The sequence below is a fragment of the Melanerpes formicivorus genome, unplaced genomic scaffold (genome assembly GCF_026170545.1).
Source record: "Melanerpes formicivorus ecotype bairdi unplaced genomic scaffold, bMelFor1.0.p_v2 SCAF_24, whole genome shotgun sequence".
Lineage (NCBI taxonomy): Eukaryota > Metazoa > Chordata > Aves > Piciformes > Picidae > Melanerpes > Melanerpes formicivorus.
In genome coordinates, this window is record NW_027142376.1 from 5,375,112 (window position 1) to 5,401,941 (window position 26,830).

Below are 26,830 nucleotides of genomic sequence, written 5' to 3' on the forward strand. Positions count from 1 at the left end.
CACCTAGACACTGATGTTTTTAAAGGCCTGAATAGAGTGTGCACTAACATTCTGATTGTCAGAAGTCAAGAGAATTACAGCAGCTCAATAAAACTAACACTCAGGCTGCTAAGGCTTAGCCTCAGGGTCTGGTAATATCTTCCCCTGTGCAAGGGCTGTGTTTGGATCTGAATTTAAAGAAACAAACAAGAGCTGGGTGTGCAGCAAACCAGTGGTCATTTCTGAGCCGTAAATGGGGGTGTGTGTGTGTGGAAATTAAGTCTGCTCTTGAACAAAAAGACAGTCAATGGTATTTGAATGTTTTATAAGCATTCCTCTCTCTTTGCATTTCTCCCTTTTCCTTCACATCTGTGTCATTTCTGTAGTGCCCCGACTGCTACAGATCTCTTCACACAGCCTTGCTTTCTCCTGGTTGACTTGCTAATGTGATAATACCACATTAGTAACTGAGAATGCCTTGCTTGGCTGGGTGGCTGTCAACACAGAGAAAGGTGCTGCTGGAAGCCCTGTTGCAAGTGCTTGTCCTATGCCTCTAGTGAGGACACTGAAGTCGTCTTCCACAGTCAGAGCTCTGTACAAGTGCCCTGGTGAAGCTGTGGCTGCTCCTGTGGTGGGGATGAGCAAGGCTGCTGGCCCCACATGAGCTGGTATCCTTGTGGGCAATCAGGACGTTGCAGGAGTAAAACAAATCCAATGACCCTTTCAGCTGTGGTCTTGTGAGGTGGAGGGGAGGCACAGAGCCAGACAAATTGGTTTTGACACCATTCCTGCATAGTTCTCCCAGAAATAAACACAGAGCTTCGCCCTGCTGTGTGACTGTGAGTACAGCTGGTTTGCCAGCACCACACAAACTGCAGATGGTTTCACTTCTGCAGTGATTTGGTGCCTGGTAACTGGATTATGTGATGCTCATGTTGCATCATGGTGCTTCCAGTGTGTTATTTGCATTATTCTGATGCTGCTGTAAAATAAAGCTTTGTAGAAGTAGCTCTCTTCATAACTGGAGGAGATGACATGTTGTTTGGGTTCTGGTTTTGTTTTTAAAGTATCCCTGGCTGTGACAGAAAATAGATTGTTATTATCCAGCTTGAATAAGGGCTGATGAGATTTTGTTATCTGCAGCAAACGTGGTGCAAGTTCCACATCAGACAGCGTCCAGTGTTATTTCGTGTCTCCTGCATTTCAGTACTCTGAGCAGGCAATTTGGTATGGTTCAGAATCAACACCAAACACTGGGAATGTGTTGACTCTATTAATTACTGCTTGAACAATATCCAGAATACCAGAGAATCTGGAAAGCAGCTGAGATGCTCTTGAATGTGGTTATGTTGTGCTGTAAACCTGAGCCTTGATGGTTTTATGTGGCTTTATGGGGGCCCCACAGATACTCTGAAGATTTGCATTTTGACAAGGTTACCTCTTTATGGCTTACGATTTCCAGAGTACTGTAGCCGCGTGCTGTGCAGAGAGAAGAGCATTCTTGCATACTCCAGAACTCATAAATCCTGCACTAGCTGTGACTGGTGTGTGTGTGCTTGTTTGGGAAGAGCGTATGATGCTGCAGAGGCACTGTGTGGGCTCAGATAAGCACCTTGGGCTTATTCCTCTGGCCAAGGGAAGGGCTGGTGTCACATCTCTGCTCGCATTCACAGGCAGTGAGTTGTTCCTGGCTCCAGGCAGTGAGCTGCATTTATTCTGTTTATCAGAGAGCTCCCATGCTCACTGCCCACGGGTGCTTAGAGGCACAAGTGTCAGAAGAATTGATGGCTCTGAGATGGAAGGGGTATAGAAATATCTGAGGGCTGGGTGTCAGGAAGGAAGGGACAGCCTCTGCTCGTTTGCACCCTGTGACAGGACAAGGGGCAATGGATGGAAACTACAGCACAGGAGGTTCTACCTCAACAGTGCTCTGTGATGGTCACAGAGCACTGGAGCATGCTGCCCAGAGAGGTTATGGAGTCTCCTTCTCTGGAGCCTTTCCAGCCCTGTCTGGATGTGTTCCTGTGTGACCTGTGCTGAATTCTATGGTCCTACTCTAGCAGGGGGGTTGGGCTGGAAGATCTTCAGAGGTCCCTTCCAACCCCTAGTATCCTGTGAGCCTGTTGGAAGGATCTGGTAACGATGCTACGGTAGAGTCAGCACAGTACAGAGCAAGGTCTGTCAAACTGGGGGCAAGGCTGGGAATGGAGTGGCTGGGGGCATTTAATTTCTTTCACCAGGTGACCATCTTAGGGCATACATCTGCTGCTGTGTCCCTGTGCCTATGAAGTGCCTGCTTGTCAGGGGTTTGGAATTTGAGAAAGTGCTGTTGAAGAGGCTGCAGGTGGAAGGAGAGCTTCAGCTTGTCTGGTCATCCATGCTGCTTTACAGGGAGTGGAAAACGATAGTAAAAATGTACAGCAACTCGGATCTCCCTGGGACTGCAATCCTGCAGCTTCTGCAAAGGCCCTGTGAAGTTTTTTGAAATACAGTCAGACTCTAATGACAGTTTTGCCCTCTGAAGAGAGTTTGTGATGAGGAGCTGAAGTGAAGGTGCCTTTTTTTTTTTTTTAATCATTTCATTGGAATGTTGGGGGGGAGGAAAAAGTCATAATGATTTTGGAGCTTTTTGAATGAAATCTTAAATCACAGAGATGACCTCGACTACCCAAATGTTTATTAACCTTCATAAAGTCTCTGCACTCTGCCTCTCATTCCAGAATAGTGGATTTGGAAAACAAAGTATCTTTCCATATTACTTTTTTTTCCCCCGTTAAGACTAAGCTAAAAAAGGAGAATAACTTCAAAAACCAAATAGCATTTCCTTGGGTCTTCTATCATTAAAAGTCCTGCTTAATGAACTTGCCCAGCTTTGGAAATCTTACCCTCAGCAACAGACGTGGGAGAGGTTGATTAGAAAATGAGGGAGGGGTTTTGTTGTTGTTGTTTTGACTATAAAAAAAGTCAGAGGGCTCAAATACTACTTAAAAATGGGAACTCTGCTTTGTTTTCAGGATGGAGCTGCTCTTGTGTCATCATTGCAATGTGTATTTGTTGGTCAATCCGTGTCTGCCTGTCACCTCTGAAGAGACACAGAAATGCACAGGCCTCTTAAGAGAGTGAAATATGATATAAACACAAGTTTGGAATTGAGGCAATATGTTGGACAGGGCCTCCCAAATTGGAGCCAGAAAGAAAGTCTGTGTGCCACCTTCTGTTCTGTGTATGCCTCATAATTCCTATCAAATCCCTGGAAGTACTTCAGAGCTTTTTGCAGAGCTGCTTATATGATTACACATAGCAGTTCAATCAGATTCATTCATTGGGCTATCTGTGGAGATACGTAGGTGAGGTGTGTTTGATGTGCTTGGGAAATGAGAAGGGTTTTCATTTAGTTGAGATCATCACCCCTGTGACAAGAATGTCTGTACCATAGCCCACACCTGCACTCCCGTACAGCTTTATATAAGCATGAGTGGCAAGGCTCATCAGGATTGAGAAGGTGGCTGTGTTTAGACATTTTCCGACATGCTGAGGGTGTAACATACCTATTATGAACTTTATACCAATACTCACAGCTTCAGTTATGACTAATAGTTGTTGGTTTTTTATCCAAGAGCATCGGGAGCTATGATCCTTGTAACATTCAGCCTTCTTCCTACTCTGTTGGTATGGAAATGTTAATATAGCCTTGGCCCAGTCCGAGGTTTCTTGGTGCCTTTAAGATGCACCAAATGCTTTGGGCAGTACTAAGATGCTATGTGTGGTGTAGGTGTTCCTTAGAATCTAGAGCTGAATTGTATCAGTGGAAGAGAAAGTCATATGAGGAGAGGCTGAGGAAGCTGGGGTTGTTCAGCCTGGAGAAGAGGAGTCTTAGAGGGGACCTTAGCACTCTCTACAACTACCTAAAAGGAAATTGTAGTCAGGTGGGGGGTATCACAGTATCACCAAGGTTGGAAGTGACCAAGTGACCTCAAAGATCATCAAGTCTAGTCTGTCACCACAGACCTCACAACTAGACCATGGCACCAAGTGCCACATCCAGTCCCCTCTTGAACCCCTCCAGGGACGGTGACTCCACCACCTCCCTGAGCAGCACATTCCAATGGCAAACGACTCTCTCAGTGAAGAACTTTCTCCTCATCTCGAGCCTAAACTTCCCCTGGTGCAGCTTGAGACTGTGTCCTCTCGTTCTGATGCTGGTTGCCTGAGAGAACAGACCAACTTCTCCCAGGCAACCAGTGACAGGACAAGAGGGCATGGTATGAAAGGCTGATGAGGCACTAGGATGGACTGCCCAGGGAGGTGGTGGAGTCGCCGTACCTGGAGGTCTTTAAGAAAAAATTGGGGGTGGCACTTGGTGGCAGGGTTTAGCTGGTGTTGTGGTGTTAGGTCATAGGCTGGGCTTGATGATCTCAGAGGTCTTTTGTAGCCCCAATAATTCTGTGATTCTGTGAGACCTAATGTCCAGTATGTACTTTGAATAACCTATCTGACCCTCACAGTTTATGTTGAACAATCTGTGTCATTCTGTCTCCCCTTTTAGAGGCTGTCTGAATTGCAGGAAAGAAGGGAAGTTCTCTTTGGGTTTCTGTTGTGCATACACTGAGGGACATTGCTGTAGATAACATCCATGGCAGTAGAGTATTATTCACTGATTTCACCATGTGAAGATGAAAGTCTCAGCTTTTGTGAAGGGTCCTACAGACATGTCAGCAAACTGTCCCCCACTCAGCACTGACAATTGCAGTAAGGAATAGTTTCTAGACAGCTTTTTTTTTTCTTTCTACAGTAGGCTGAAGTGCCAAGAAGAATTCCTTGAGATGCCAAGTATTAGTTTCTAGAGCATGCAGGAAAATTTGCCTTTCCCCTTGACTGAATGAGGTACTCAGAGTAAATGACTTTAATTTCTTTGAAGCAGTCATTTGCTGATGGCAAAGACAGGAGGTTTTTCACACACAATTTGTAACGCTCTTTTGCAGTTGGCTCTGTGGTAGTAGTTACAAAAACTCAACGATTTTGGGTTTTACACTCCTTGTTGTAATACAGGAGGAATAAGGTATTGCACCTGCATTTAAGCATCTTATGCATTGATTACCATATCTATACAAAGAGCAGGGTTCTCATGAAAGCAGGATTGCCTTTATGACCTACATATGAACACCATTCTTTCTGTTGGGTGTTTTTTTCCCCACTGGAGTCTTGCATTGTCTTTCTTCAAGGACTCAGCTCCATTCCTCTGTTTCCTACTTAGTTCCCTCTGTCCCATCTCCATTACAGAACAGTTGCTCCTTGACTGCTAAGAAATAAGCAGAAGCTGGGAATATTTCTACTTCCCCTCTAGTTTACTGTTGCTGTTGCCCAGTCCCTGTGCCATGTGTTTCAAATGCAGCACAGGAGATGTATGCAGCTAAAATGGGAAAACATTATGGCTGAGAAACAACACTGCAATTGGCTAAGGCATTGCATGCAGGTTTGAGAAGAACTCCTACATTGTGAACCTAAGAATTGTAAGAGCAACATCAATAAAACAATAATGCGCAAGAGTGACTTTCAGGAGCTACATAGTAACATGTGTGGCATTTGCATAACAAATTATCTTGGTTTTCATGGATTTTATTTCCTTTTTGAACAAAAATAGTCTGATTATTTCTGTCTGGTATTAAACGAGGAACATGATTTGGGAAAAAACTTTTCTCATGTTTGGTTTTTTTTTTCTCAGCCCAGTAGTAATCATGTTTAAGATGCAAGAGCCCAGTGTCCCAGCAGGCATTGCTGTGATGCTTAGGCTTTAGCCTTTAGCTCAGGAAACGTCTGTCTTCAGCCGTGGTCTGAGCTTCCTTGTGCACTGCAATGCCTCAGGTTTTCCTGCCCGATGGTGGAAGATTGCTTCTCATTTATCCAGTCCCATGGTGATAGGAGACATAATTCAGGGCATACATATGTTAATGGCTGCTACAGATTTTATCAGTAGCTTACTATTATGCTACAGGCATTTGTTTCAGTTGCAACTGTTCTGCTAAATGCTTTATTTCAGGTTGTGCACATTCATCGATTTGCTGCTTGATGCTCATCTGGAAGAATTTAGGCTTTTAGTGTTTTTTTTTTTCCTTTCTTCCAGTCTCTGCTTGTTGTTTGGATTTATTTTTTTAGCATGTTTATTTTCTGTATTTTCTTGATACTGGAATTAGCTTTTTTTCTGAGCAAGCATTCTCTCATTTTAGTCACATGTTTGTTTTACAATGAAAGATACACAAGGGAAAAAAACAGCATCTGGGTACACTTGAAGTTGAGCTGCATTTGACCCTTAAATACTGGCTTCATTCTTACTTCAGTCAGCGTTAAGCCATATACAGGACTGACGGAAGTGACTTACTCTGTAAATGAGATGTTAGGGTTAATGAATCAGATCTAATAGCTCCAGGATTAAATTTTCATCTAATCTAATTTATCGGAACTAAATTGTTTGTAATTAAGGTGGACATGTACTTTGCAGGTGTTCTGTAGTGTAATGAGATATTAGCTAAGCATTTATCAGAAGCCCTCCATGGTATTGCTCTTTCTCTCTTTCCTTTTTTTTCTCCCTTGCAATCACACCACTTATGCTATTAAGTTTTGACAAACCTAGAAGGTTATTGTCACCAACTCTGTGTGGGGAGATGGGAGGTTACCCAGGAAGAGAGTGCTGTGGAATAGCAAGTAGGTAATTCGGTTGAGGGAAGCTCTTCCTTGTATGAGTAATTAACACATATCTCGATGTGTTCGTCCAAGCTGCAGCAGGAAAGTGCCCATTAATTGAGATGCTGTGGGGTCATTTTTACTCCCAAATCACTGGAGGGACATCTAGAGATCTGAAATGGACCCTGTGCTTTCCTCACAGGTAACTCTATGTCAGTAGTAGGTGAAATAATGTCTTAAAGTCTGAGCGGGTGAGAAATGAGCTGCTGGTACATGAGCAAGTGGATTTTGGAGGTGGTCCAAATTGGTTTTAGTAATTACCTTTTATGCTTCTGTTGCCTGCCTCCAGTTTAATGTAGTTTAATGACATGATCAGTAGAAATGAAGAAGTATCTTGAGCTCTGGAAAACCTTGGTCTCTATAAGCAGAGTCAGCTGTTTCTCCTCTCTGTTTCCAAGGTAGCCTTGTGAGGGTGACATACACAAGTCTTTGTGCTAATGACAGGGAAAATGTTCATGGCCTGAAGTGAAAATAAGCACAAGAACTTTTCATGGCATTAATCTGTATGCTTGGGGCATTTCACTAGGTTCTTCAATAGCTAGTTGGCTTTTGGACAACCATCTTGCCTTCGTTGGCAGTATTCCAGTCTTCAGCTGGCTTCCTTTTTCTCTCTTTTCCTTGATAAGTTTTGAACTTCTAAGACAGATAAATGTCATTTTAAGCAGATCACAGCAGTTATGCAAGAGTGTAATTTTCAGCCATGAACAGAGTACACCACATCCTTAAAATCAAATATTAATGAATTCTGTAATAAACTCTGCTACCACTTACCAGCCTCAACTAGCTGGCAATAGATTGGTGCTGCACAAGATGTTCAGTCTCAATAGACATCTTTAGTATCAAGAACTCAATCAAATCCAGGAGAGTGGGAGAAGAGAAAGCCAGTCCCTCAGGTGCAGAAATAATCTTAACTTGATCACAGGAGAACAGCAGAGTCTTTGGAAGTACCTAAAGTGGTCCCTGCTTGAGAACAGGCATTGCGCTTCAGCCCTATCTAGGTGAAGAGCTGGAGTCCAGCACCAGAGCAAGAGGACACAGTCTCAAGCTGCACCAGGGGAGGTTTAGGCTGGATGTTAGGAGGAAGTTCTTCCCAGAAAGAGAGATTGGCCATTGGAATGTGCTGCCCAGGGAGGTGGTGGAGTCATCATCACTGGAGGTGTTCAAGAAGAGACTGGATGAGGCACTTGGTGCCATGGTTTAGTTGATTAGATGGTGTTGGGTGATAGGTTGGACTTGATGATCTCAGAGGTCTTTTCCAATCTGCTCTATTCTATTCTATTCTATTCTATTCTATTCCCCTGAGTTCAGAACTAGATTCCTGTGTTCTAGGCCCAAAATACAGGGCCAAATATTAAAGCATGTAGTCAAGCCTACTCTCCCAGAGTCAAGATACCCTAAGGATTTGAAACCATAGATTAAAACAGCATAATTTTCTGGAATGAAGCTTTAGGAAAGCTTGTGAGGGTTGTGTGATGCTATCTCAGCATTGATCACATTCTTTAAATGCTGTCTACTTTGAAAGCCTTCAGGATCTAGGCTCTGCTTGGTCCATACCCAGAATAACTTGATATGGAAGAGATTCAGTGTGTATCTATCCGTCCTGTTGCCTTAAGCTTCACCATGGCTTTTGTAGTGGGGAATGCCACCGGTGCCAGTCCCACTGAATAATGCTAATGGGGTCCTAGGACAGAGCATCTTGAAGGTTGGGTGAGAGTGAATGAATAAACCTCACAAGTGCTGAACAAAAAACCTCAGGGGGACATTACTCCCATATAGCCTTACTGGCTCTTGCTTTCTGTCCTGCCAGACTTCTCTGCAGCTCCAGTGTGAGAGGGAGAATGCCTGCCAACATAACTTGTGACTTTTCACATCCTTGTTTAGTAATAAATACAGAACGTGTAAGCCCCCAGATGGTGTCCTGAGAAACAATATTAAAGGATATACAGTCTTTAACTAGGGAAAATAAAGCTTTTGGTACGCATACAGCATCTCAGCCCTGCAGATTGCAGCACCTTGAAGGTACCATCTTGCATAGATGGGTTGGGTGGGGGTTTTTGTGTTTGATGGATTTAAATGTTCTTTCACCATCATAACAGAAGTTCTTAGTGACTCATACTATAAAAGCAGCAATCTGTTAATGAGGCATTTACCTTCAAGTGCTTGAAATGCCATCTTGATTGGCTTTAAATTGTGATAATATAACTGCATTGTACTTTAACAATTATCTGTATTTCAATTCCCACACTCACTTTTTGAAACTGTGTTTTAGCATTCATCATACCCTAAATAAATGAAACCTATTTGAAGGCTGTAATTCTGGGCTCTCATTCTTGAAAAACATTGCTCTGCATTTCATCACATAACCTGAAGGGCTGGAATTCTGCCATTTATCATGAGCCTGGGACCTTTTGACAATGATGACGTTTGCTTCCGACTTCTGTAAATTCAGAACATATTCCCATGCCTCCACGATCAAAACAGTCATTTGTACTGCAGATAATAAGAGTTCTGGCCCACCAGGTAAAGCAAAGAAATAGTGATTCTTATGCAGTGTGGCTATGGTGGCAATGCAGAGCCCGAGGAGAGCCTGCAGCACGGTGAGCAGATGCAGGAGATGCTGCCAAACCAGCAAAGCAAGGCAGGCCAGCATACGGCATCACAGCGTGCATTCACAACAGAGGCCAGCATGACGCTGGACTGAGCAGTTGCTTTAGTTAAAGGCAAATAACAAGGAAATGCTGTTCAGCTATCAGAACACCTGCATTAGAGTGCCCTAAATCTTCACAACTTCTCAGAATCCTGTCAGGAACAGAGTTTCTCCTCTCCTCTCACCATCTCCTGGCTCTCCTGGTGGCATCCTTGTACCAGAGCATTTTGGTAGCTGTTTGTTTGGTTTTCCAGGTGATGATCCTGTGGGTGATCAGGGATGGTCTTCTACCTGGTTCAGGCCCCATTACCCTACCTACCTTTCACTTGGTGTTGCCTTTCATTCAGCAGAGGAATATCAACATTGTCTCCTTTACCTGCTCTGAATGAGCTGCCAGTGCAGAGCTCGGTTTTTCAGACTCTTGCTCACTGCAGCTGGCTCTGCTTTTGAACTGCCTTTCCTATGCTGCTTTCCTTCTGACAGCTGCTATGCTGTTACCTGTGAGGCCTTTGCAGATGAGCTGTACTGCGGCACTTGCTGGATGTGTTTGATTGCATTGGGCTGGCCAGTACTGGCCAGCCCAGCCTTTCCACACCTGGTGATGTTGCTTCTTTTGAAAAGCATCTTGCAAGAGCCTGTGCACTGTGGTGCTGTCAGAAACACGTGCCTCATAACCAAGATTTCTTTGCTATATAGAAGTTAGCTCTGGCAGTACCAGACTCTTGATGTGCTCTGCTATTATGGTGACTAAGTCTTCAGAACCAAGCGTGCAAAGCTGGTGCTTGTCTCTTTCCATTTGTGCTTTTGGTGTGGTATCTGTGTTTCCTGCTGCTTAGACAGTTATTTCAGAGCTAATTAGCTTATTCCCAATGAGTGCAGCTTTTCTTTCTCCCCCCTCCCCCCCAGTATTTAATTTCTTGTCTCCCATGTAAATAGAGGTCTAAGAAACTGTGTAAGTTTGTGTTTAAACATGACAGGCACAAGGAAATGCCCTGAGACTTCCTTACTCCATGTATTCTGATAGCTATTATCACTCTGCAATGCATCTTTGAAATCTGTCATTTGATTAAAGAGTGAACACCTGGTTAAGGTACACAGGGTTTTAGGGTTTTTTCATTACTACTTACAATGGTTGACTAGGAATCAAAAGCATTAAATGAGGGAAGTCTTCTTTAAAAGTCCATGTAAACAAATATGCCTGAGGGGCAAACTCTGGCTTTTGTTATACAGAGATAAATTGAGAGGAACTCTCCTGAAGTAAATAAAAGTAGCTTACATTACCATAATAATAGTGGGGGGAAAAATATTTTATGCTGGATGTTGCTATTAAAATCTTTTCTGTGTGTCCAAAAGGAAAAAAGTTATTTTTTTGTTGCTTATTCTGGCTCTACCACTTCCAAAATAGAGGTTTCATTGTAAGGCATGAGTCCAGACAAGTGTCTAGACAAGTGTCTTAGAGGCCTTGTTTAAGTAAGGATTGCAGATGCCTTCATTATCTTTGCATAACCCTACTTTACACTGAGCTACAGAATGCATTTGGTTGGAAGGGACCTTGGAGATCATCTGCTCCAATCTCCCCATCATAGACAGAGACACCTCTCAACTAGACTCAGCTGACTTCAGCTTGAACAGCTCCAGGGAAGAGGCATCCACAGCCTCTCTGGGAAGCCTGTTCCAGAATCTCACCACTCTCCTACTGAAGAACTTCTTACTGAGATCTAGTCTAACCCTGCACTCCCTCAGCTTCAAACCATTCCCTCTTGTCCTGTCCCTCGACACCCTAATGGAAAGTTCCTCTGCAGCCTTCCTGGAGGATCCCTTCAGCTATTGGAAGGCAGCTCTAAGGTTACCCCATTTATATTTCTTTCAACTCAGTGTCCTTTTCTGATTTTTTTTTAATGTTTGAGGAAGCCATGCAGGTCGGCATGAAGCCTGCAGGTGCTTGTTGCTGTGGTATATCCTATTTCTCACTTGACAGTCTTGCCTCAGGCTTGGCATCCTTATTAACCAAGCTGGTGATGCATTTTGCAGCCTCACTGCAAGTCTGGGTCACCATTACCAGAGACAACTGGGAGAGAAGGAGCTCCTCCCGGTTCTGGTAGTACCATGGTTCTCCATAATGCTCTGCACGCACAGAGAGTCTTGCTGCCCAGGCAAACCTCTTTTCGCAACGGGAGATTAATCACTTACTGGGCTGGTAGAATAATTTTATCAAGAGGCACGTATTGGATCACTAGTTTAGGCTCGTGGCTTGATCTCACGCTTCTCCTATTATCTTTTGACAAGTGGTAACAATTTATAAATAGTAAATGAAGTAAAAATGAGATTTAAGAAATGTAAATAATGCTGTGAAGTATGAAACCCATGCTGCTCAAATAGATTAGCAGTTGGAGGAGACATTTTCCCAAATTGCCTATTCAAGTTGTTTTGCCTCTCTAGTTTTTGATGACTTTTCTTTCCCTTTTCCTCTGCATTTTAAAACCCCAGTTATTTGTTGTGCTTGGTATACAGTTTATTAGATGCTTAGCAGAGAGTTCACAGCCATCAATTTTACACTGGTAGTATAATTGCAGAAACTTTATCTGTGCTTTAGGATATAAAAATGGGGGGGGGGGGGGAGTGGGAAATAGCATTTCTTAGCTGGTTCTGTCAAAGCAAATTATGTGAGGGAATGAATCTTCATTTCTGGCTTTGCAGACATGGCTCATTAATGGGAGAAAAAGCAGACCACCACACCTAGCAATCCATTAAGGGTGTTTTGTAGCCTTTCTGTTCATGAGCAACCATCACAAATGACCCATTAGGTTAGAAAACTATTGCCGTGCTCCTCTGGGCTTCCCCAGAAGGTGGGGAGTAGGGCGTCCAGACAGCCTGCTGACTCTCCTCTGTGAGGGCCTTATACGCATTAGTGCTGGTGCCTCTGGGTGATGAACAAAGGCTTCTTGAGTGCTCAAAATCTGTGGAAATGGGGCTGGTAGTTTGGTTGCTTTGTCACTAGAGTGCAAATTGTGAGCAGAAGTGGGAGTCAGGAGCAGAATCACACAGAATTGTCAGGGTTGGAAGGCTCATCTAGATCCAACTCCATGCAGAGAGAGTGAGAGGCAGGAGAGCTGCTGCCTCTTAATATCATCTTTCTAATGGTGTAGTATAAATGTTTGCTGTGCCTCTGACAGGGAATGGTACTGGACTGTAATTATGGCTTGCATGTGTGCTGTATTTTGATTTGAGATACGTTGCTGATTAGTTAGGTGCAAGCCTGTAACAACAAAATAGAGGCTGATTTACATATCTGGTTTCATTTCCCATCCTGAAATGAGGTGAAGCTGAGAACTTTCCAAGTTCGTAGAGGAGGTTACATACTAAGTCACAAACTTCTGTAAATTCTGCCTTCTGGTTTCTTCACAATTGGTCCATTCCTGTGAGTGGAAGCTTAGTGCCCTGTTAGGCTTCTAGATGTGAGGATGTCTGGAGCGCAGAATAGAAGGTTTGTGGTCCCTGACAGAAACCTTGTGGTGTGACACAGTATATTCCTACTCTTAAAAAAGAACCCCACAGTTCGTGCCCCTCAGTTGAATGATAGCAGTGTGTGGATCCCAACTCACCCTCGAGGCTGGTGGTCACCCTCTCAGCTTTGATGGGGCTTAAAATGTTATGGGTTTGGGTCTGGGTGCAGTCTGGAGGGTTACTTGTTGACAGCTATGAGATACTAGCGCTGACCAGCTGGGTGAAATGAGCTGCTTCTAAAGCTTTGATTCTTGCGCAAGGGGAGGTGACGTGAGATGCTGCTTTTTGTGCAGGGTGAAAGTGTGCAATGGCATCCTACCAGCTTACAAACCTGAAAGTGTTGAGCTTTTAATGAGTGGTGGTTGGCTTTTAAACTAAAAAGATGAATTCCTGGATGTTTTTTGATCAGTGAACTCATTGATACTCTATGATTGTTTGGAGTATTTTCCCCACTTAACGGTGATGAGGTAACATTTTGTTGAAGCAAAACTCCACCAGTCCCTCCCATTACTGTTTTCGTTTACTAGGAGTGAGGAAACTCTTGGTTTTGTTCTTAAGCTTGCTCTCAGTTTTTCCTTTACTTCCAAAGGTGGATAGGCTTCACCAAGCAGCAGTGCTGCAGGAGGTGACAGCTACCAAAGGAAGCAAATTAGCATACAGTATGTTAATTTGTTTTCTCTGTCCTTCAGTCACGGCGAGGAGAGCCTAAATATTTCAGTGACTGAGACTTTGGATTCCCGCTCCTTGCCACACAACAACAACAACAACAACAAAAGCTATTTATAGCAATAGCAGTTAGCAGCGATACGACAGCCTCAGACAGCTATAGGCAGCGTCTCCTTCTGACCACCAATGTTAACTGCTGTTGGTTAACTGCTGTTGCACTGAATGCCTCTGTGAAAAAACAAAGAGCACTGAGAAAAATAAAGATCAAAGCAGAGCCAAAAGAAAGATTTTTTTATTGCTATGTTTTACTTTGCTGGCAGACCAGAGCAAAGGTTTTCTGAACATTTAAAAGATGAAAAAGGTGAAGAATCCCAGAAGCGATTTATCTTGAAGCGAGATAACTCTAGTATTGATAAAGAAGACAATCAGGTTGGTTCTCGGTTCGAGAGTTGCTGAAATTTGTTCTGTTTTTGAAGGTGGGCTGACTGATGTTATTGTTGTTCTTTTGTTGTTGCTCTCCTCCTCCTCCTCCTCCTCCTTCTCCTCCCCTGCCCTCCTGCCCCCCCCCCCCCGCCTCCTTTGCCGTACGTACCACCGCGGGGAGCGTGGAGCCCCAGCGTGGCCGCTTCAGCCGTGGCAGTGTGTGGGGTTGCATGGGTGGTTTGCTTGGCGCAGGACTTGCTGCATGCCCACGGGAGGGGGAATGCCAGCGGCTCTGGGCTGCGCGGAAGGCTGTGTCAGTCGCATTTCCCAGTGTCTAACTACGGCAGCTGCTCCGCTCCCTGCAGCTCCCCCTTTCCGCTGTACCCATTCAGAGATGGATTGCAGTATGGATCGACAATAAACTTCGATGCAGCCCAAAACAAGAGAGAGGGGAAAAACACAAAGAGAAACATTAAACATACAAAATGCCCCTAACAAACATGTGATGGTGAGGCCAGGTGCATCTTTTAGTTTTGGGTAGGGTTTTTTTTTTGGAATTTTTTTTTTTTTAAACAAAAGATCCTAAATTAAGTTTTGACTAAAAAGAAATAATCACCTTTCTCTTTCAGCTCTCTCCCTCCTCCTGTCCCCTCACCACCTTTGACTGTCTGTGTAACTTACTTGCTTGTCGTGCATGTACCGTGGCAGATGTTCCCCCTCTGTGTTGCCTGTGCCATAACACTACCTGACCTTAGGTGAGCCTGATGAGTAGGGGAGTGCCAGGGACCTGTGTGTGTTTGTGCTGCCTTTAGAAGTGGGCCTTGTGCTGTTTCAATCCGCTGCAAGCTGTGTATGTGGAATATTTTAATGACAAAAATAGATGAAATCAAAAAGGGTTCTGCCATGAATTGGGGTTAGGAGAAAATTCTCACAGGTAAGAAGGCAGACTATGCTTTCTTTTCTTAGTTCATGTTGGTGGAGGGACCTTCCAGTGAGTCTCTCACTCCTACACTCTGTTTTCAGTAAAGAACTGATCTTTCCTTTCTTTTAATTATTTTTACATTTCTCTTCCCCCCTTGACTCTGACTTGTATATAGCAGCCTTGCCTGTTAATGCTGCATCTGAGTTGGCTTCAAAACCAAACCCCAAGCACTTTCAGGGTGTGATGAACATGGGGATCAGCCAACAGCAGGCAGCGTGACCTGTCTCACCAGGTGCTGGGTTGCAGGGGGAGAAGGAGCAGTGCTCAAGACCCAACTGACAATGAAACATTTCTTGCTGGGAGTCCTCTTTTCCTCTCCTCCCTCTCAGAGCACAACTGTTCCTTCACTGTGCTTTACTGAGAGGCACAAATGGCCCTTCCTTCCCCAGCAGAACCAAAGTTGAGGCTTCTTTATTGTGTGGAAATGTTTACAACTGTCGTGCCAAATATTTGGGACTTCTCCTTGTACACATAGGCTTTGGTGGGTTTCTTCTAGGGTTTGCAGTTGAGCTTTTGCAGCCTAGTTTCCTCTTCCTCCTCCTTTGATGTTTTAGGTAATGCAGTGCTGCCTGCCCTCTTGCTCCCTGCAGCCAGTAGGAGAGTTGGGAACTCATGGCAGCTGAGACCAATGCCACTCAGACTTGGGGTGAGAACAGCCACTCTTAGGACAGGAGGTCTGCAAAAGCCATGCAGAAAGCCGCCTTTCAGCCACCCTCTCTACAAAGCCACTTGCATTCTCTCACTGGAAACCCTCAGGTGCCCAGCCTCACGGGGTGCTTCCTGCAGGAAGGATGCCTATCGTTTTCATGCTTCATTTGTTTAAGTGAACATTTATTATTCTCAGCTGACAGTTACTTAATGGCAGTTTTTAACAGCTCAACTTATATAACCCTCCTGGTTTTCTTTCTGCTCAGCAAAACAGAATTCTTCCATTTAGAGATGACAGACGAAGTAAATCAATTGAAGAGAGAGAAGAGGAGTATCAGAGAGTGAGGGAGAGAATATTTGCACAAGATGTGAGTAGTTGTTTTAATTGCCTCTTTAGTGCCATACCTTTGCCAGTAGTCAGACAGTCTTGTCCCCCTCCGACACAAACACAGCAGCTGGACTTGCCCTGTGGAGCTGGAGGCAACAGGGAAGGGTCTGAGAGGAGCTTGAGAGGTGTGGAGGTTGGTTTCTGGAGGAGGAGATGATGAGAGTTGCAGGGAGAAGGGTAGAGGAGAGATCAGGCCCAGCATGTTGTCTGGAGAGTGCTCACCTTATTTCTTTGAATGTTCTTGTTCTTGTGGTCTAGATTTCCTTCTTTGTTACCTTCCCTTTTGCTGATCAAAGGGCAGTGATTTAAATGGACACTCCCGATAGTTTTGAGTGTTATTTCAGGTTAGTTTCAAGCTCAGTCGAATTTTCTTCTTGTCCTTCTTTGGCCCAGTGCTGTAGCACTAAGATCCTAAGAACAAAGAAACGCCAGAGGTTAAAAATGGAGTTGGATGGGATTTTTTGAAAGGACCAATTAAGAAACTGTATTTCTGCCATCAGAAAGAGATGTTTGTGTTGTTTTACTCTGAAAGGAGTAAGGCTCGATAGACGTTGTAATTCTTGCCTCTTTCAAAAAGTCAGAACTCACACCACAGGCTACATGGCTAGAGGAAACTGGAAGTATCTGTGAGCACCACCTCATGTTCCTGAAGAGGGAAGGAAATTGTCATTTTCTGTAGCACTGTAATGGTGAGGTCCTAAAAGAATGAAAAAATGTCAGCACTTTGTTTTATCTTCATCTCTGTGAGAGCTCTGCCCTTAGATGACTATGGGAAAGAAACCAATTAAACCTCTTGTTAAAAATCAGATTTGGCAGTGCCCTTTTGAATTAAAACTGTTCATATGCTGCATTATTTTAGATACCCTTTTTCTTTTGCTCTAGTTTCGGAGTTACACACATCCAAGCTGTTTTTCTTCAGGAGAATAAATTGTATAGTTTTGATTGGGGGGGGGGGGGTTGTCTCTTAGGATAAATAATTTTGCTTTTTAATGGATACTTTGCCCTATCTAACTGTTTTTAGCCTCAGTTTGTCTTTCCTGACTGAGGCAGTTCCAGTGAAAGCAGAAACCCTCCAGTTTACTTCTTTTTTTCCAGCCTGTGAGTCTCATGTAAACACTGCCATAGAGTTGTCAAGTTTTCAAAGGACTGCAAAAGCCTCTTTGCAGCCTGTTTTCTATGTGAACTTTACTGCTTCTGGCTTATTACAAAGGAGCTCATGCAAAACCAAGAAATCTTTTTAGTTTTGCAGCAGACTTCAAGTGAGGCAAAATGTTTAAAGATAACATATGGGAAGCTGTTGCCAAAAGAATGCAGTTTCGGTCAGACGCCGCAGCTAGAAATGCCAGGCTGAGGAAGGGAGGTGGCTGGAAAGGTGTGCTGAACTTTGCTGTACAACTCCCTTCTATTTTTATCTTCAGATACTTGAGCTTTAAAGACAGGCAAGCAGCCAGCATTTTAATGGCCCACAGCAGGAGACTGTTGGTGGCCCCTTGGGTTAGCAAATCTGAGTAGCAAGCCCTAAGTAACGGCGTGGTTTGTGGCAGGCATTTAAAGTGGATGGGGAGTGAGCACTTGGAAAGATCAGCAGCGTCAGGGGTCTCTCCCTCTCTCTCTCATATCCGCTGGTTTGCTCTCTCTCTCTCTCCCTGCTGCTGCAGGCATTAGCATCGCCGTGCAGTGCGTTTCAGCAAGCTGTGCGGATACCATCGATGGGGTTGTGTGCTAGCTAGCTGAGCCTCTGGCAGTGCAGCACTCCACAGAGAGGAGGTGTTGTTAGGAGGGTGTCAGTGCTCGTGGTCGTGGACAATGCCATTTGTGTTTTTTCTCAGTTTCAGGAAAGAGAGCAATGGCTTCCTGTTACAGGTAGCCACTTACCACATGTAAGACTTTATAGTTTGCAAGTCCTCTGCAGTCATTAATTAATCCAGTACTCCCCAGGTTTCTCTCAGGTAGGTACCTAAGCCTTGTCATCCTCCAACTAGCAGGCCTGGAATGAGAGACAGGGAGGGATTAGTCATGTGGTATTTTTATTATCTCTATGCTGTTTACATTGCTGCAGTCAAGCCTTTATCAGTGCCCTGCTTATGAACCTTAGCAAATGAATTATAGAGACTTCTAATTAGAGTATGCATGAAGAGAGCTTGCATGAGAGGTCTCCAAAGGGCAGCCATGAAGGTCAAGAGTAACTGCTGTGACTTGTTGCACCTAGCACCTCCACTCTAAATACGTTTGAGGTACCGAAACCTCTTTGAATAACAGATCAGTGTGAGAGTCAGAACCTTGAACAAAATGCAGGAGGAAAAGGCAGTCTGGTTACAGGGGCAAATGAAAAATAATTCTGTGCATGTTTCAAGTGCTGTGAAAAATGTCTTAAACCCACATAGCAACAACCATACCAACCAACCTTGCTTGTCCTTCCTGTGATTTTGCAGCTCTCTGGAGTGCCAGATAGCTTAATTTCCAAGTGAGAAGAGTTTAACAAACTAAATATCTTCATGAATAATGCCATCGTTATGGTAGCCCTTATGATGATTAGTCTGATGCTAGTCAGTTTAAATGATATTTTCTGGCAAGTGTTCCATCTGTTGTGTTGGCTACCATAAATTTTGACAAGGGGAGCTGGAGGTTTTAATGACTCTTGTCACGTGTCGAGTCATAGCAAGTGGCAGAGATTGAGAGGCCTCTTAATGTTATGTCTTAATAAAAGGAAGGCCTGGTGAAGAAATAAATAGTTGCAGAAGAACTGCAAAGTGCACCTCAAACTTTTCAGGCTGGTGACCTTAAAAGAGTACTGCATGAGCCCTGTTATGCTCAAAGCTATTTTCAAGGTTATTTTTAATTTCAAAGGCTAGAAGCTCCCTTTTTAAACACGTTTTGATTGGAAAATTGGTTTTATAACAATTTGTGGCTTTTGCAGCCAAGTGCACTGGAGCAGGTGACCTGGTCTATCTGGGTCTTGCAAAGGAAAGCTTCTTGTCTTAACTGTTTTTAACAGGTTGAGAAGTAATAATCCCAAAAGAGTAAAGCCCCCTGTTTGTTGTTCTTTTGCTGTGCATGAATTCAAATCTCAGCAAACTGAGAATTCCAAATGCATTTGGCTTTTAAGCATGCAGCAAATTGATTCTAAAGACCAGCAATCAAATTACATGGGGGAAATTTCATTCTTCAAGGTTAGCACGATGTACAACCTCATGAGCCAGAATCACATAAGGCCCATCCATTGTTCATAAATTAATTACCTGGTAATTGTGGTGTGTGGACTGAAAAAATAGCTGGTTTATTACAAATGCTAGACTTCTCCACAGTGCACATGGAACTTACTGAAGGAAATACACCCCACTTCTCGTTCTCCTGGTGGTAATTACAGTGGCTGCTGTTGACTAAGCAGTGACTTCTGAAGAGCCGGATCTTTAGATAAAATAAAGCATGATTCCTCTACTTTAGAAGTACACTGAGGATTCTTGTCACTCTCTGATTAAAGAGAGTCATGAAGGAAGTGTTTGAAAAGGTGACTTCAACCTGTCCTGTCCTTTTAGGGGGGAAAGACTAGGAATTAATAAAAACAAAGATATGCCTCATGTTGGCTACCATAAACCTGTAGATACTGAAACTCCCATGCTGCTCTACAGAGCCTTTGTTTGTGGCTGCAGACCAAGCAATAACCATTAGTCAGAAGCCTGAGATTATCACATCTGGTTAACTGATGATTACCTGGTGGCATCCACTGCAGAATGTTACTGCACATTAATAGTTAATTAATAGTTAATTAATCTGTGCTGCCTAATGCAATTAAAACCAAGAGCAACAACCCCTTGTGTACCTAGTACACTGGCAGAGCTGCTGCATGTGTTCCAGTTGAGATTTTTAAAGGTTCTGGGAAATTGGAAGAGTGAAATTCTCATTTCATAAATGACAGTTAGGTATATGGAGCACCCTAATGAAAGTCTTGCATGTGGGGGTCCCTGAGGAGGCAAATTTGTAGCCTGGCTCCATAGCATTTTTTTCTTTTGTAGGCTTGTTGTCAGTGTCTTTGAGTATTTAAGAGCCAAGTGTTTTAAGAATGTTTCTGACAGCAGCTGTGCTGTGTACTTAAGCTTTCCTGATGCTTTAACTTGAGCATTATTAATGCTATAGCTCAGGAAAGTGAGGCCTGTCCTTGTAGTAGTCAAATTGCTATCCAGAGCTGCCTGATTTTTAGCAGCAAGAATAACATAATAAGAAAGTGCCTGTCTTCTCTACTTGTCAGTCTCACACCTGTACTGAAAAATAGCTTCCAGGGAGTGTGTGGCCCTGTGCCAGCATCATCAGCCAGGAAGAAAGACAAATGGAATTATTATGGACTCTGCCGTTAAGTCTGTAATACAGTTGGTAGTGGTTTCCATCAAGACACTGAGAAGGGATCAAGCCTCTCCACTTGCTTTATAAAATAGAAATCCCACATATTTATTCTATGTTCCAGTCTTGTTAAAAACTAGAAAAAGTGAAACAAAACTCAAACTTCTTCCAGGCAGGTACACGTCTTTCTGCTCTGGTCTGAGCAAGGGCTTTTTATTTGCTGCTCTGGAGGAGTAGGAGTAGGTGTGACACTGCTTTGGAAACACAGCTGCAGCGAGGGCAATGCACAAATGCCTGTCCTGAACCTCCAAAGTGAAGACACAGCCCACAGCTGAGCTTGCACAAGCCCATGGGGTGGTTAAACCATGCCGAAGTCTGCACAGCCACATTTAATGTGATGTTGTGACTAAAGCGCCTAAAATGAGAGAAGACACAGGGTCACAGTTGTCCCAAGGGTCCCAGTGGTCTTAGCTGGAACAGTTTGTGTCTTCTATCCTGGGGTGAAATCCTAGATCTGCTGTAGCTGGTGGGAGTTTGGTCTCTGGCAGTGGAGAGCTTGCTCCTGGTATCACGAAGCTTTGTGCTAAGAGAGGTACACTTGCCACCAGTGCAGCCCAGAGCCTTGTGCCTTTAGCAGGAGTGCAAGGGGGAAGCTCTCAAGGGCATCCCAGGGAGCTGTCAGATGTTCCCTGATGTGGATGCTGGGTGGGTGAATTAGAGCTTCAGTAAGAAACTGCATTGCCTTCTCAGGGCTAAATTCCTTGCTTGTGGGAGTTGATGGGAGGGCAGTGGGTGCAGTGCCAAGGGCAGGCTTTCCCATGCATCTGCTGGAGCACTGGAAATGAGCAGGGTGTTGCTGGTGTTGGCCAGCACTCTTTGAGTAGGTGATTGTCTCACCCTTCCCAAAACAGAAACATTCCAGATGCATACAGGTCCCATGCTATCAAAATCTGACACAACTCATGTTGGTGCTGCATTGCTCTTCGAGCTGAGTCCTGCTACAGAATTAATGGGCATGATTACTGCTGCCCTCCTCCCTTTACCTGCCTTTTGTTCAAATTGAATGCAAGTGCTGACTATCCTTTCTTCTTACCTCACAGAGGTATAATCCAGTGACAGCTACGAGGTCCTTCATGTAGTGAACATGGAATAGGAGGGAAATGGAAAAATCAAAGAGGGAGAATTATTCATGGGAAACTGAGCATAGCTTCATTTCTCTGCATAAAGAATGAAGTAATGCTAAAAGAGTTACACACTTGTCCACAGGATTTATTTCTTCTGAGCCCTTCACCTTTCTCCAGATCTGAGTTCTCTCCAGATCTGAGTTCTCCAGCAGAGAACCATTTTGCAGCAGGCTATTATTGTTGTGAATATTACGACAATTATCATCGTTTCGTATCTCAGTGCGGGTATGAGTGTTTCCTCTCCAGCTGTAGGGATTTCTAAGTGCTGCAGTATCTTCTCTTCCTTTGAAGAACTTTGTCAATTCTGCATGCTTGCCTCCTGTGTGTCCTTCCTACCTGCAGCTCTGTGCTATTCTGCAGTCCCTTATTTTGAGGTGGTAGGGGTAGACCGGTGGAAGCTTTCCTTACGTAGGAGAAATGTTTTTCCCCTTGGACTTGCCAGCATTTTGCACATACTGCCGCCTTCTGCTCTCAGGACTGAGAAGCTTCAGTTTGCCCCAAACTGAGACCCCCTCGTTGGCAATGTGTTGTAATGCATGGAATTTATTTTACTGGCCTGACCTTATTCTTGACCCTCTTTTCCCCCCTCTTGTCTTCTGCCAATGATGCATGAATTGAAATCCCCTTAAGCCTGAACAGGGGAGGTAATTCTAAAATCAAGGAAGGAATTGGAACAGCAGAACATATCTAGAACGTCTGATACAATGCCTTTTTTATTTTTCAGTCAGTTTGCTCCCAGGAAAACCTTTTTGTGGAAAACAGGTAAAAAAAATAGCTCTTTTTTTTTTTTTTCTGTTAAACTTAGTTGTTTCTTTCTATGATTTTGTCTATCTGTAGTCGTTTATCCTACTACAAAGCTTGTTGAGCGCATTGGTAATCTGTGTTTTCTGCAATCCATATTATCTGCAGTGTTTTTATGCTTCAGGAGCTGGGGAAAGAGCTTGCCCTGCAGTACTGTATCTGAGCAGCAAAGGTGTTACTGCTGCTTTCTCAACATTTGGCATTTCTGCTTAAAACAGCAGATGGTGGGTGGTGGGAGGGAGAGGGAGCCCACCTGAGGTTTCATTGCAAATGACCACTCTGTCTCTGGAGTGCCTTTTTAGAACTTAACTTACTGGGCTTTCAAAAGCACTCTAGCAGTGGCTGGATGATGGTGTTTATGAAACACTTGTTTAACCTGCTCCTCTGTGGGGCTGAGTGGCAGCACCGCCTCCGCTTGTTGCTTGTGAAGGCTCTCAAGTGCCCCAGACCAGACCTGCTTGACTCCTGTGTTGTGGTAATGAAATGGTGATGTCTGAGCCGACTGTTTCCTTGCATTACTGCCTGATAGTTCTTATGGATGGTCCTTTTATTGTAATAAACCCACTTAAAGCAAAGGGAAGACAAAACTTTGTTGAATATGAACAAAATACGAAGTGTTAGCTCCACAGCAACCACAAATTAGCTGAACTGTGTTGAAAATCTTTGCAATTGTGCACCTTTATGGCAGGTGAAAAGGCTGGGAATGTCACTGGGGTGTGTTTGGACAGTGCTAGCCCAAGTCTGTCCCATGCAGGTTTTAAAACCATTTATCACCCCCATGAAGAAGGAGACCTTTCTATCTCTGTCCATCCTTAACATCTGTCCAGATGCATTTGTGGATATGACTCCACAGCAGTGGTCTTCCTGATGGACAGCCCTGTAAGTGGAATGAGGAAAAGCTCTCAGGAGATGATGGCCACTGTTACCTAATCACCTTTATTCTGAGAGCCAAAGATGTTTCCTCATTTGCTGCTTCTGTATCTTGACTATGGAGATATGTTTTATCCCAAAGAAACAAAATTTGCAAGAGAGGAACCAAAAAGCAGATAGTTGCTCCTGCAAATCTATGTTTGCCTCCCTGAAGAGGTTGAGACAATAAACATGATGCAGTTGTTCACATTCCCAAGTCAGTATGGGAGATGCTCAGACTCTGCACTGCTGAGGGTATGGTGGGGACCTTTATAAGATGAATTTCATAGCCATGCCTCCTCCATTGGTTTATACATTCCATCCCACACCTGCCTGGAGGAGAAGGTGGCCAGCTCTGGTGTTTGCACATGGTTCTCGTTGCTGGAACCTGTGAGCTCGCTGCCCAGCTTTCCCAGTGTGAGGATGTATACCCAAGAGGAAAATAGTGAAAGGCCAGGCTGGAAACTCTCACTGCCTGCACAGGTGTTGTCAGGAGGGAGATTTCAGCTGCTTCCTCAGGACACTGCTTTTCCTTGCTGCATGCCTCACAGCCTTTGATTGGACGAAGCACTTAAACTCGTACTTGGGTCCCTGCACATGAATGGTCTTGTTGATTTCATGTGTTGAATGTTAGGTATGTGTTTGAGTGCCTTCCTTTCTGATCAGAGAGCCTGAGCACTCCTCTGAGCCACAGAGATTTCCAAGTGATTTAGCAAGTGCTTAGAGTTATCCATGTGGTATTTTGCTGGCTGGCATATTTTTATGTTCTTAGGAGGTGATGTTCTCCTGAATTTTCTTTTGGATGTAGATGTGTGGTTCCTTGGCTTCTGAGAATTACCTTGCTTGGTAACAGGAAATGTCAAATGGCCTTCAGCCTCCCTGGCTGGCATTTCTTGTGTTCAGTTGACTGTGAACAGTTATGGGGGGTGGGGCCAGTTTTAGCCCTGTTTTTTTAAGCTATACATCTAGTGCAAACTGGAAAATGCTGCTAGGAAATAAATATAGCTTTAGAGCTCAGTTAAATTTTAATTACCATGTCTGCTACCATAACCTTTCTTTTCATTTTTCAGTAGGCTGTTGGAAGACAGTAGCATATGCAATGACACCCATAAGAAAAGGCAGCTGTTTAGGTTTGTATGACTTCATTTAATATTCCTTTCCCAGTAACCCTCACTTGTGATTCTCTCTGTGTCCTCACCCTCGGTGGCTGTGGATATACCATTTTTCTGCTTGGAAAAAAAGATGGAGGAAAGAGTTCTTACCCTGCTAATCCCATGGGAGTCACAACAGGACCCTTTTCCTTGGTTTGACAGATCATTGGCTCAGGAGCCATAGGAAATTTTCAGCTGCCCAGCTGCTCAGACTGTCACAGTTTGAAGGGGTGCTCTGACTGCTGGAAGCTCATTTTGCTGCAGTGTATACAAAAGGCTCTTTTCCCAGGCTAGTGCCCAGAGTGACCTTTTTTTCCTTTCGATGGTTTGTTAGGAGCTGAAGTAAAACTACAATGAGGTGAAATGAATTGAAATTCCCTTACCTAAAGCAGCAGTGTTTTGAAACTCCCTCAGTGAACTTTGCCATCTAAACTCCAATTTCTTCTGCCCAAAGAACATTCAGATGTATCCCATATCCTAGATTGCATCCCAAGTCACAGGACACCAGGAGGAGTGAGTCCACACTTCCATGGAGACATTTTTTCAATCACTTGACAAACTGGACCTGTGGAATACCCAACCTGATGTGTGACAGCGCTGCTTGGAGAGGATTAGCAGCGCTCTCTTCCCACACCATGAGCTCACTCAGGTTCAGCTCACACCATCCTGAGCTGAGCGTGTCAAACTGCTTTTAAATTCAATCAGCTGCCACAAGTCTTAAGCAGAACAGGCAGAAGCAATTGATGCTTGATGAAGCATGTCCTTCATCCAGTAAGGCACTTGGATACCCAGGCAGAAGTAGGGTCGTTACTGAGATGTCTGTATGCATTGAGGTTGGCATACATGGCAGGGATGGGTTGTGTCAGTTCAAACCTGCATCATCTGTGTTATGCATTTCCTCATTATGAGAAGAAAAGGCTGAGGGACTTTGTGACTCATGGTTGCTGTCTAGACATCAGCACAGCAGCCATGCAGGAGATGGCAAGACTGCACCAGGTAAGGAGCAGTGTTGGGAGCATCTGGAGTTGCAGCCCATGGTCACAGGCAGAAAAACTTTTCTGCATGCTTTGGGCTAGCCTGGATGATCTGAGAATCTTGGGTAGGGCATGCAGGAGTAAGGAGGCATTTTACATCCACACCCACAGATAACTGGGATAGAAAAGCATTCTGTTTCACTCCCTCTTTTCCATTAGAGTATAAATACGAAAGAATTGTTAATTTCTAAGCACAAAACCAGAAGAGTCTGTTAATAGTATACTTTGGGTTGTGTTTTTTTTCCTTTCCATTTAAATCTGAAGAGCTACTCCTTTTTTATTCCTTTATTTTTTACATTGTTGCTTCTGTGCTGTTTCTCTCTGTGCTTTCCCACTGTCTGGGTCTAGCAAAGCCAACAGCTTACTACTGCTGATCACAGGCAAGGAACAAACTATCCAGTGCTGCTGATCACATCTATGAGAGGCTCTGATCACAAGCAAGGAGCAAACCATCCTGATCCCAGCTTAGCCACACGGCTCTTTCACATCCCAAGTGGCACAGCTCTGCAGATTCTCCAAATAAAAAGCAGGAGCCATATTCAAAATGAGAAAGGGGACCAAAAGAAAGCACTAGCTGCAGTCCCATCCTTTTGATTTGTAGAAAGAGCTTTGAGCCTGCATGGCATTATACTGTAAAATGAGACAGGAGGAGGGAAAATATCTTCTAAAAGCCTTCCAAAAGGCAGTGTTGTTAGTGTCACTTGGGATAACAGTTGTGGTGCACTAAGCTGCAGTAGGTATGCTGGTTTTGTCATTTTAGCAGCACATTGTAAGCTGTTCACCATAAATAACCCACATTCTCCTCCACATGCTGCTCACAGTTTGCTGTGGTGTTACTCACAGTACAGTGGCTGCTCTGCAGCTGTGCAGGGACAGACAGTCTTTACCCAGAGAGTTTTGTGATTACTGTATGCAGAGGAGGGGGAAAAAAAACCCAAACAACTGGTGGGGGGTCTCTGAGTGGAGCATTATCACTGGAGAGTTTAGGGTCACATGTGTTTAGGAGAAGGCTTTGGGTGACTTCACAGAGCAGATGATGAGTGGGGACAAGGTGCAATAGAAATAAGGAGGGTGGATGTGAAGGAAATGAAGTTAAGAGAGAAAAACATTACAGGTGATGGACAGCAAAGGGAGAAGTAGCCAAGAATTTGCTGAGGGAAGAGACTGGTCACCAGGGAACAGAAATGCTAACATCAGCCCAGTTCAGTGCAGCCCTCTTAGGAAATGAGCAGCAGGCTGGCAGTGATGAGTGCTGTGCATGTGAAAGGGTACAGCAGTGCTTGCTTACTGAGGGCAGGTGAGGGCAGGGACCAGATCCCCTGTTTCAGGCCTGCTTTCACCAATGCAGAGTGGTTTGGGTTTCTTTGTCAGTCTTGCTGCAGGCTACCCGAGATAGACTCTGCCCTGAGGTGGTTTTGCTGGTGTCTAAATGTTTGTTTTG

The 26,830-nt window shown here is 44.1% G+C and overlaps 1 protein-coding gene across 20 annotated transcripts in view; it reads left to right on the forward strand.

The window, feature by feature from the left end:
• Positions 1-26,830, forward strand: part of ARPP21 (cAMP regulated phosphoprotein 21) — a 210,131-nt gene that overhangs the window by 116,607 nt on the left and 66,694 nt on the right. For 15 of the 20 annotated variants that reach the window (XM_068152705.1, XM_068152697.1, XM_068152703.1 and 12 more), the window contains 4 exons: positions 13,855-13,963; positions 15,854-15,955; positions 22,219-22,256; positions 24,275-24,334. In XM_068152705.1, the coding sequence (XP_068008806.1) occupies positions 13,855-13,963; positions 15,854-15,955; positions 22,219-22,256; positions 24,275-24,334 (309 nt within the window). The remainder of the gene's footprint in view (positions 1-13,854; positions 13,964-15,853; positions 15,956-22,218; positions 22,257-24,274; positions 24,335-26,830) is intronic. The other 5 variants (XM_068152708.1, XM_068152713.1, XM_068152710.1 and 2 more) reach the window with 4 other exon arrangements.